This window comes from Stegostoma tigrinum, chromosome 17, assembly GCF_030684315.1.
Source record: "Stegostoma tigrinum isolate sSteTig4 chromosome 17, sSteTig4.hap1, whole genome shotgun sequence".
NCBI classification, from domain to species: domain Eukaryota; kingdom Metazoa; phylum Chordata; class Chondrichthyes; order Orectolobiformes; family Stegostomatidae; genus Stegostoma; species Stegostoma tigrinum.
The window spans coordinates 16,770,072-16,781,761 of NC_081370.1; the positions used below are offsets into that span (position 1 = coordinate 16,770,072).

Genomic DNA, 11,690 nt, shown 5'->3' on the forward strand with positions numbered 1-11,690 from the left:
GGAAGCAGAGTGTTTGAATATTTTAAATGCAGAAGTAGACAGATTTGAAATAGGAAAAAAGGGGTGAAAGGTTACCAGAGAAAGTAAGAATGTGGAGGGAGATCTCACTGGCAGAACAGGAACAATGGCCATGTGGCCTATTCCTATCTTTAATTCAAAAAGTTCACATTTTCATCCTAAGAAAACAGGTCGATGCGAACAAATTCCATTTCTCACCTTGTGCGTTAACATGAGTCTTTGCTTCCAACCGTCCTTTTGAATTAGATGCAGTCCACCAGCTGAGCTGCCCAGTGCCAACCACTTCCGAGACACTGACAAACACGTACACTGAGAAAAGAATGCATTGTAATATTTTCATAGCTATAATGTCAAAACTACCTGACCCCACCTAAGTGATCCCCACTAGAATCTCACACCAGTTGCTATATGAAACCTATCCTAACTGAGTGACGAGTTTCCATCAGGTCAGGTCAAAATTTTCAGATGACACAAAGCTAACTGGGAATGAGAGAGTGAGGAAGATGCAAAACATTATTTCAGAAGGATTGGGAAAGACTTAGTGATTAGGCAAGAACATGGTAAATGGAATACGATGTGGAAAAATGTGAAGAACAGATATACAATGTATTTCTTCTATGGTGAGGTGTTGGGAAGTGTAGATGTACAAGGAACTTCAGTGCCCTTGTCAATAACACACTGAAAAGCTCACATGCCAGTGCAGAAAGCTATAGAAAGGCATTAGCCTTTATTAAAACAGGGTTTGAGTACAGAAGTGAAGTATTGACCAATTGTACGGAAGCTTAGTGAGACAGCACCTAGAATAGCATGTGCAATTTTGGTCTACTTATCTGAAGGAGGACACTGTTGCCATTGATTGAGTGCTATAAAGGTTTATCAGACTTGTTCCCATAGGTGGGACTGTCCTGTAAAGAAAGACTAGGAAAACCAGGCCTGTATTCGCTGTAGTTTGAAAGAATGAGGTGATGTCATAGTAAGGGACAGAAGGTTTGAAAAAAACTTTTTTATGGAATCTGCAACACTCTGCCTGTAAGTGTGGTACAGGCAGAAACTCTCATAACATTTAATATTTAGATGGGCATTTACAATGCTAAGGCATATGTGGCCTTAGGTAAAGTGCTAGAAAATGGAATTAGAATAGTGAGGTGGTTGATTTTGACTGGCACAAGGGATTCCTTTCTGTGCTATAGATCTCTATGATTTATTAAAACTTACAAAATTCTCAAAGGGATAGACAGGGTTCATGCAGCCAAGATGTCTTCCCTGGTCATGCAGTCTTGATCCAGGAATCCAATTTAAAATAAGGGGGTTGCCATTTATAACAAGATAATAAAGTGTAAAGCTGGATGAACACAGCAGGCCAAGCAGCATCTCAAGAGCACAAAAGCTGACGTTTCGGGCCTAGACCCTTCATCAGACGAAGGGTCTAGGCCCAAAACGTCAGCTTTTGTGCTCCTGAGATGCTGCTTGGCCTGCTGTGTTCATCCAGCTTCACACTTTATTATCTTGGATTCTCCAGCATCTGCAGTTCCCATTATCTCGGTTGCCATTTATGACTGTTTGAGTAGAATTTTATTCAAAGGCTGGTGAATCTTAAGAAGTCTATACCTCAGAGGGCTGTGGAAGCACAATCTTTGAGTACATTTAAAGTAATGGGTGACAACTTATTGATATTTTTTGGCATAAAGGGTTATGGGGTTAAGTGTTGGTAAAAGACGTAAAAGTGCTCGATCAACTATGATCAATTTTAATGATAGAGCAGGCTCTGTAGGCTAAATGCTCCTACGGTTACACATTCTTTTAACCCTTCATTCAAATTGTTAACATAAATGATGACCAGTTCAGGATGCAATATAAAAGCAAAGTTGCTGGAAAAGCTCAACAGGTCTGGCAGCATCTGTGAAGGAAAAAGCAGAGTTAACACTTCAGGTCCCGTGCAATATAGTTCCTTGGAAAATACAACTTCTCACATCCCACCAATGGGGATTTAGACCCTTGAACTCTCTTACACATGTCATAGCAGGAAGGACATGGCACACTACATTCTCATAGTTCCACTTTAATAGAAAGGTACACATTTATCTTAATTTGAAACAGGTACACTGTGCTGTTTTCCTACCTTTTTTTTTAATCCCACCCCTGTGATCAGTGCAGGTGAGTCATTGAACTGACCAAGAGTACAGGACTTAAAAGGAAAGTTGGCTGAAAACTACTGCACCTGCAGTGTTCATTGAAATATTGCCATTGCCCGTCTTAAAGGGGAGCACTCCAATTTCCACAGGGTCCTGACAGCTGTTAGTGGCAAAAACCCAGAACGATAGTAACACAAAACAGATCATCGTTGCTTAGTACAATCTGATCAACTTGGATCAGTATAATCACTCAATTTCCCTCCAATAAAAATATAAAACATCATTTGATGCAAGCATGTGGTTTGTGACCTTCCCACCTCCACTCACCTTCAATCTGCTTGAATCTAACCGCAGAGCAGATAAAAGGGGATCCAGAGAGTCCAACTCTGCCAGGACATGGCTGCATGGCTCTGGAAGCACTGGCAGTGACATCGCAAGGCTGTGTGAATGTGTTTCAATGGAAATAAGAAGTGACCGAAGATATGATTCAGAAAAGCTGCAAACTTGTTCACAGGCTTTCTTGCAGATCCTCCATGCTCATGCTGCAGATAGAATCGGATACAAATCCCTGGTAAGCAATTTAATTTCAGTCAGAAGATCTACTCCAATACCAGAACACTATAATTTAACATAATCTCAGACACCACCATTTACAATTTTTAAAACATAGCCATTGCTAGCTAATGGTCAGAAAAAAAAATACGAAATTTGAAGAAAAGTGTGAATGTTCTCATTCTAGATCCCTAAACAACATGGGTCCAAAGTAACACATTCTTTCCATTTCTACTCATGAGTACACAAATCAATAAATGCACAATCACAAGCACACCACAATAACTACATCCAGGAGGCCAGGAGTACATGAGAGGTGTTTCTGAGGGCTCGAACCCTTGAGCACCAAGCTGCACACCCATGTCAAAAGGTGAGTAGTTAGGGGAAACTGGTATTCCACTACTCTTTTTGACAGCTCCAAGTAGTAGGGTGGTGCACAACAGTGCTTGTAGCCTAGCATCCTTTCTCTGCAATCCTGCAATATTGAGAGGGTTTAGAGAGGGTATTAGCTTCAGCCAGTGCATGTGGGGGTATGAAACAAGTGAAATTGGATAATACAGTTTCTTCAGCTTCTCTCCCACTAGAGTACACTGTCATCATAAAATGAAAATAATCTCCAATTAATGCAACTAGAGCACACAAAATGATGCAGAGATTTGGAACAGGTGTACCACTGAACCCCCAGCATCATTAATGAAACACAGAGTTGGGTGCAAATCAGATAGTCCGTCTATAAATTCCTGACCACACTCCCTCACAGACTTAAGGCTGGGTGGTGAAATGAGGTGAAATATTTCAAATGCAGGTTTTGGATCAATAGAGAATTATTTTATGTTAGTGGAAGTACAGGCTTGTTATTAATGGTAGTGGCTGTGTGCAGTCCCAAATAGATTGCCACAGGGCTCAGTATCAGGTCTACTGTTTTTCACAATTTTATTAATCATCTAAACAAAGGTACTGTGAAAACCATCTGCAAAAAAGTCTTTCAATGTGAGACAAGGGCTACAATCTGTTGGCACACACCTGGCAGATGGCATTCAGCATAAATGTTGTGCATGTTATGCACATGGATAGGGCCAACACCAAACATGTATACACTGTACGAGGATCTGAACAAAAACTGAACAGGAAAGAGACTGATGTATAATAGAACATAAATCCCTACTGAATCATGATCAGCACCAATTGCATGGAAAAAAAGTAAGCAGACAATTCTTAAATCTTGTGAGGACAACCATGAGGGTAATCAGGTCAGTAACAGTCAAGATGCTCAGATAACATATATAAAGTATTTCTGCATCTTAAGTACGTACAGACGCCAAGAGCTTGTTTTCCCGAAAGTCACTGAGCATGGAAATTGACGCTTCAGTCCAACCAGCCCACACCAACCAGGTTCCCAAATTAAACTCGTCCCACCTGCTTGAGCTTGGCCCATATCCCTCCAGACCTTTCCTATTCATGAACTTATCCAAATGTCTTTTAAACATTGCAACGGTACCTCACTCATCACTTTCTTATTAACCTTCAGAACAAGTTGCCAGCTCGTGCAGCAAGTGTGAATCCAGCACATACGTTCAAGAGTGAGCTGAAAAGTTTCCTTTATTCAGTGATATCACAACATAGAGAAGGCAGGCAGGCTTGGCGGTCATCATTGGTGTGAGAAAGTTCCACCAATACCTTTATGGATGTAAAGTTGTAGAAGTAACGAATGACAGATCCTGGCTACGGCTACTCAAAGAGGACAGGGGCACACCGCACATAGAATAAAAACCCACCGCCGAATTCAACCTGAAGCTAAGTGTGTACAATTACAAGCTAGAACATCATCCAGGAGGCCAAATGGCAAACGAGGATGCTTTGAGATGTCTCCCACTAATCCACCTGAAGAATCCATTCTGGTTTTATATTTCCTGAACACCCTTCCAGTCAATGCTGACAATATCAGGTGGGTCAATGGGCTAAAGAGTGGCAGATGTAGTTCAGTTTAGATAAATGTAAAATGTTGCATTTTGGACAGGCAGAACAGGATAGGACAGATATGCTAAATGGTAAGGTCCTAGGGAGTGTTGCCAAACGATGACAACTTGGGGTTCAGCTTCATAGTTCCTTGAAAGTGGAGTTGTGGACACATAAGGTAGTGAAGGTGACATTCAGTGTGTATTGAGTATAGGAGTTGAGATGTCAAGTTGTGGCTGCAGAGGACATTGGTGAGGCTACTTTTGGAATACTGCATTCAATTCTTGACTTTTTGCTATGGGAAAGACTTTTTTTTAAATTCAGTCACAGGATGAGGGTGTCACTGGTTAGGCAGCATTCATTGCCCATTTCTAATTGCCCAATGTAATAAAATGTGAGGCTGGATGAACACAGCAGGCCAAGCAGCATCTCAGGAGCACAAAAAGCTGACGTTTCGGGCCTAGACCCTTCATCAGAGAGGGGGTTGGGGGGAGGGAACTGGAATAAATAGGGAGAGAGGGGGAGGCGGACCGAAGATGGAGAGTAAAGAAGATAGGTGGAGAGAGTGTAGGTGGGGAGGTAGGGAGGGGATAGGTCAGTCCAGGGAAGACGGACAGGTCAAGGAGGTGGGATGAGGTTAGTAGGTAGCTGGGGGTGCGGCTTGGGGTGGGAGGAAGGGATGGGTGAGAGGAAGAACCGGTTAGGGAGGCAGAGACAGGTTGGACTGGTTTTGGGATGCAGTGGGTGGGGGGGAAGAGCTGGGCTGGTTGTGTGGTGCAGTGGGGGGAGGGGACGAACTGGGCTGGTTTAGGGATGCAGTAGGAGAAGGGGAGATTTTGAAACTGGTGAAGTCCACATTGATACCATATGGCTGCAGGGTTCCCAGGCGGAATATGAGTTGCTGTTCCTGCAACCTTCGGGTGGCATCATTGTGGCAGTGCAGGAGGCCCATGATGGACATGTCATCTAGAGAATGGGAGGGGGAGTGGAAATGGTTTGCGACTGGGAGGTGCAGTTGTTTGTTGCGGACTGAGCGGAGGTGTTCTGCAAAGCGGTCCCCAAGCCTCCGCTTGGTTTCCCCAATGTAGAGGAAGCCGCACCGGGTACAGTGGATGCCGCACCGGGTACAGTGGATGCAGTATACCACATTGGCAGATGTGCAGGTGAACCTCTGCTTAATGTGGAATGTCATCTTGGGGCCTGGGATGGGGGTGAGGGAGGAGGTGTGGGGACAAGTGTAGCATTTCCTGCGGTTGCAGGGGAAGGTGCCGGGTGTGGTGGGGTTGGAGGGCAGTGTGGAGCGAACAAGGGAGTCACGGAGAGAGTGGTCTCTCCGGAAAGCTGACAGGGGAGGGGATGGAAAAATGTCTTGGGTGGTGGGGTCGGATTGTAAATGGCGGAAGTGTCGGAGGATAATGCGTTGTATCCGGAGGTTGGTAGGGTGGTGTGTGAGAACGAGGGGGATCCTCTTGGGGCGGTTGTGGCGGGGGCGGGGTGTGAGGGATGTGTGGCGGGAAATACGGGAGATGCGGTCAAGGGCGTTCTCGATCACCGTGGGGGGAAAGTTGCGGTCCTTGAAGAACTTGGACATCTGGGATGTGCGGGAGTGGAATGTCTTATCGTGGGAGCAGATGCGGCGGAGGCGGAGGAATTGGGAATAGGGGATGGAATTTTTGCAGGAGGGTGGGTGGGAGGAGGTGTATTCCAGGTAGCTGTGGGAGTCGGTGGGCTTGAAATGGACATCAGTTACAAGCTGGTTGCCTGAGATGGAGACTGAGAGGTCCAGGAAGGTGAGGGATGTGCTGGAGATGGATCAGGTGAACTGAAGGTTGGGGTGGAAGGTGTTGGTGAAGTGGATGAACTGTTCGAGCTCCTCTGGGGAGCAAGAGGCGGCGCCGATACAGTCATCAATGTACCGGAGGAAGAGGTGGGGTTTGGGGCCTGTGTAGGTGCGGAAGAGGGACTGTTCCACGTAACCTACAAAGAGGCAGGCATAGCTGGGGCCCATGCGGGTGCCCATGGCCACCCCCTTAGTCTGTAGGAAGTGGGAGGAGTCAAAAGAGAAGTTGTTGAGTGTGAGGACGAGTTCAGCTAGGTGGATGAGAGTGTCGGTGGAGGGGGACTGACAGCCTCACATTTTATTATCTTGGAATTCTCCAGCATCTGCAGTTCCCATTATCTCTAATTGCCCAATGGGCAGTTCAGAGTCAACCACATTGCTGTGGGTCTGGAGTCACACGTAGGCAAGGCCAGGTAAGGATTGCAGTTTCCTTCCCTAAAGGACATTAGTGAACCAGTTGGGTTTTTCCAACAATTGACAATAGATTCACGGTCATCATTAGACTGCCAATTCCAGATATTTATTAAATTCAAATTCCACCATCTGCCATAGCAGGATTCGACCCCAAGTCCCCAGAACATTATCCAAGTCTCTGAATTAACAGTTCAGCAGTAATACCACTAGTCCATCGCCACATTGTTAAACTTGAAAGGGTTCACGTAAGATTTACAAGGATGTTGCAAGGTTTGGACGGTTCGTGCTATAGGGAGAGGCTGAACAGACGGGGCTATCTTCCCTGCAGCATCAGAGGCTGAGGGGTGACCTTATAGAGTTTTATAAAATCATGAGGGGCATGGATAAGGTGAATAGCCAACATCTTTTCCCCAGGGTACGGGAGTCCAAAACTAGAGGGCACAGGCTTAAGTGATATGGGAAAACATTTAAAAAGGACATAAGTGGCAATGTATTCATGCAGAGGGTTGTGCATATATGGAATAAGTAGCCAGAGGAAGTGGTGGAGGCTGGTACAGTTACAACATTTAACAGGCATCTGGATGGGTATATAAATAGGAAGGGTTTAGAAGGATTTGGGCCAAATGCTGGCAAATGGGACTAGATTTATTTTGCATATCTGGTCAGCATTGAAAAGTTGGACTGAAGTGCCTTCTTTCTGTACTGTACGTCTTGACAACTATGTAAAAATAATGATGTATCAGGTATGCAGTAGAACTTCTGGACACAGTTAATTAGCATTGGAGCTTAACAAGGAAATTCCAAGTATCTTTTTCCATAAATTGGTCTAAGGTTTAAATAGCTGTCCTTTTATCTTTCCTAGAGTATTAGGTGCTATGCTGGAATCCTCATGCTCACTTGTACAATGGTTGTTTGAAGTATGAACTGTTACTGTCCTGTCCATCACGTTCATATGACTTCAGGCCCTGGGTAGCAGCGTCTTATGGTCTGACATTATAAGAATAATTGGTGGACATGGGAAGCCTTTTGAGACTTTGCAATCTTGGGTCATATTGCAGTAGCATGTGACATCAATTTTTCCTCATCCGGTTACAGAGCTTGCATTCTCACAGCTTTGTGACAGTGCAGGAGAGTAAAACAATAACTCACTGTAAAAAACTGACTAACATATAAAGCACATACCGACCCAGTCGAACATAGGCATACAGAAGTTGAGCCAACATTTGCCTAAGCTGCCCAAGAATCTGAAACAGCAGAAAGTCTAGTAAACCAATCTAACCTACTAACTGCTCTGGAAAATAACATGACACATCTCCTAACCGGGAAATGATACTGGATTGGTAATCCACAAACTCAGACAAATGCTCTGGGGATAACAGTCTGAATCCCATCATGGCAGATGTAAAATTTCAATTCAACAAAGTCTAGGTTAGCTTGTTTAAAAATTCCAATTGCCAACTGCCATAAAATCCATATCAGTCACTAATTTTCACCATGAAGGAAATCTGCTATCTTTACCCGATCAGGTCGACATTTGATTCCACGACCACAGAAACATAATTGATTCTTAACTAACCTTCAAATGGCCCTGGTAAGCCACAGTTCAAGGGCAGTTAGAGATGGGCAACAAATGGCAACAGCAACATCCCACGTAAAAATAAAAGTAGATCAAAATCAGTTGCAACACCATACAGGCAGCAACAGTGGGATGTGACAGCTGATACCTTAAACACATTCCAGTTTCAGATGGCTGAGAAGGCCAACATAGGCATAACAGCAGGTAGATACCCAACAGATCTTCAGTAAAAAAGATAAACATTCCAGTACGGGGAAACCATGCCCACATGACATGTCAGGACACCATACTGCAAAGCATGTTCCACAATCAACTAATGTCAAAATTAATATCTACACAAAAACAATGTGGGTGAGGCTGCACACGTTGCAACAGTCATATATGCCAAACATACAAGCAGTAAGGGAAAATGCAGGGAATATCTCCGCAAAGAAATGCAGACAGAATATTACACAGGCCACTGGAAGGTGGGCAGCATATCTCACACCTAAGCACCAAGACTGCATAGTTAAAGAATGTGGGAACACACACGCAATGAATAACAAAACATTATACACTTGAGTTTGAGTGATACACTCAGTATTAAATCATAAAGTCACAGATTCATACAATACAGAAACTGACCCTCCAACTCATACGTGCCAGCCAACTTTCCCAAACTAATCTAGACCCACTTGCTTGCATTTGGCCCATATCACTCGCAACCTTTCCTATTCATGTACCTGTCCAAATGTCTTTTAAGTGTTGTAACTGTTCCTGTATCTACCACTTCTTCTGGCAGTTCATTCCACACATGAACCACCCTCTGTGCGAAAAAGTTGCCACTCAGGTCCCTTCTAAATTGTTCTCCTCCTGCCTTAAAAATACATCCACCATTTTGAACTCACCTGCCATAGGGAAATGACCTTCTTATTAACTTTATGTGTGCCCCTCGTGATTTTATAAGCTTCTACAAAGGTCACCCTCCCCCAACTACTTATGTACCAGCGGAAAAGGTCCCAGCCTATCCTTATAACTCAAATCTTCCAGTCCTGGTAACATCCAAGTAAATCTTTTTTGAACCTTCTTCAATTAATAACATCCCTCCTACAGCAGGGTAACCAGAACTGTACACAGCTTTGGAAAAGTGGCCTTACCAATATCCTGTACAACCTCAACATGACATCTCAACTCCTATACTCAATTGTCTGAGCAATGAAGGCAAATGTGATAAATGCTTTCTTAACCACCCTGTCTACCTGTGATTCAACTTTCAAAGAACTATATACTTGAACCCCTGGGTCTCTTTGTTCTACAACACTATCCCATGCCCTACCTCTAACGATACATGTCCTGCCCTTGTTGTTTTACCAAAACGCACTACCTCGCACGTATCCAAACTAACCTCATCTGCTACTCCTCAGCCAATTAATCTAATTGATCAAGACCTTTCAGTAATCTTCGAAAACCTTCTTCACTGTTGACCATACTACTGATTTTGGTGTCAGCCTCACAAACATATTTTTCTAATTTCTAATTTCTCAGCCAAATCAAATAAATTACAAACAAGAGATGACCTTGCAGAAATCCCTGTGAAACACAGCTGGTCACAGGCCTCCAGTTCAAAAAACAACCATCCATCACCACCTTCTGTCTCCTACTGTCAAGCCAATTTTGTATCAAATTGGCAAACTCTCCCTGAATCCCATGTGATCGAACCTTACTAGTTAGGTTAACATTGTGGAACATCGTCAAAGACTTTAGTGAAATCCACGTAGACAACATTTCCTGCACTGCCCTCAATCTTTTTGATGATAACCTCAAAAACTCGATCAATTTTGCGAGACTATTTCCCACTCACCATGCCATGCTGACTATCCTTAATCAGTCCTTGTTTCTCCAAATGCATGCAAATACTTTGTCTTAGAATCATCTCCAACAACATACCCACCACTATTGTCAAACTCGCAGGTGTAGTTCTCAGCCTTCTCTGTACAGCCTTTCTTAAATAAAGACACAATATTAGCGACCCTGTTACAAATATCTCTGCTAGAGACTCCACGATTGTGTCCCAGCTTTTACCAGTTTTACACTTCACTAACTGAAACATAATGCCTCTAAACTCCCATTTTTTCACTTCTAAAAGCTTCCCACTTGCCAGTTTCCCTTTACCTACAGTCTACTCCAATCAATTGTTGAAAGTTCCTGTCTCATAACATCAAAATTTGCCTTATTCCAACTAAGAACTTCAACTTTTACACAAGACCTATCCCTTTTCCATAACTACTTGAAAACTAAACAGAATTATGATCACCAGTCCCAAAGTGCCACTAACACTTTAGTTACTTGCTCTGCCACAAGATCAAGTTTTGCTCCTTCTCTGAAGCTCTTGCCTGCCTTTTCTAATTGTTCAGTTTTTTTAAAAAAACTCAGAACCATCCTCATGTCTTTGTATTCTCACTACTACCTGGGATCAGAGTTGGCACGTGACAAGATCATTTGCAGCAGGAAAATAATATCTGACAACAGTAGACAATGCACAGACAGAGGCAGAGCAATGCAGTGGGAAGGGACAGGAGGCAGTGTTCTGGGGAGTGGGAGCGTCAGTCAGGCCTGGTTCTCACACCGGTCACTGTCAATTCCCGGGTTGTGGTGAAGCAGGAGGTAGTGGAGAGGCTGCAAGCCCGGCCCACAAGCGGAGATTCCCGGTGACACTCTTAGGGGATTATCCTACCCAGACCCGGCCAAGTCTCACAAACAGGCCGCAACGCTAGTCCCAGCCTCTACCTGAGAACACAGCACTGACCTGCAGCGACTCCGACTGATCCCGGCCTAAAGTCGAGTCCCAAGTGCCGCGGACTTCCCCAAATAAGCCCCGCCCGAGGGAGGGCCAGGACCCGGGCCCGTGACCGGGAATCCCAACGCCACCCCCCTCCCCGGGGTTGGCACGACCCGACATCTTAGCCCCCAGAGGCAGGGTTTGGCCTGTACCAGCCTTCCCGCGGGGGACGGCGAAGCTACAGGAACTGCCTCATAACCCCTGGCGTCAAGTTTGGAATATGTCATGACTTCTTAAACTCAAATAATGAGAGTGCATCCCCTCTGGAACTATGGCGACTTTGCCTTAAAATAATAACAAAGAACTGCGGATGTTGGAGATCATAAGTCATAGAATCCCCCCTACAACGTGGCCCTTCGGCCCAACAAGTCCACACTGGCCCAT

General features: G+C 44.4%; 1 protein-coding gene across 2 annotated transcripts in view; it reads right to left on the reverse strand.

Moving 5' to 3' along the window:
- The window catches only part of hps5 (HPS5 biogenesis of lysosomal organelles complex 2 subunit 2), a 49,001-nt gene extending 37,583 nt beyond the window's left edge, over positions 1-11,418 (reverse strand). Inside the window, exons 1-3 of one of the 2 annotated variants that reach the window (XM_048545388.2) lie at positions 11,274-11,417; positions 2,478-2,692; positions 217-327 (exon numbers count right to left, since the gene is read on the reverse strand). In XM_048545388.2, the coding sequence (XP_048401345.1) occupies positions 217-327; positions 2,478-2,582 (216 nt within the window). In that variant the 5' untranslated portion in view covers positions 2,583-2,692; positions 11,274-11,417. Of the gene's footprint in view, positions 1-216; positions 328-2,477; positions 2,693-11,273 lie in introns of both variants that reach the window. The other variant, XM_048545389.2, reaches the window with a different exon arrangement.
- Positions 11,419-11,690: the final 272 nt, after the last annotated feature.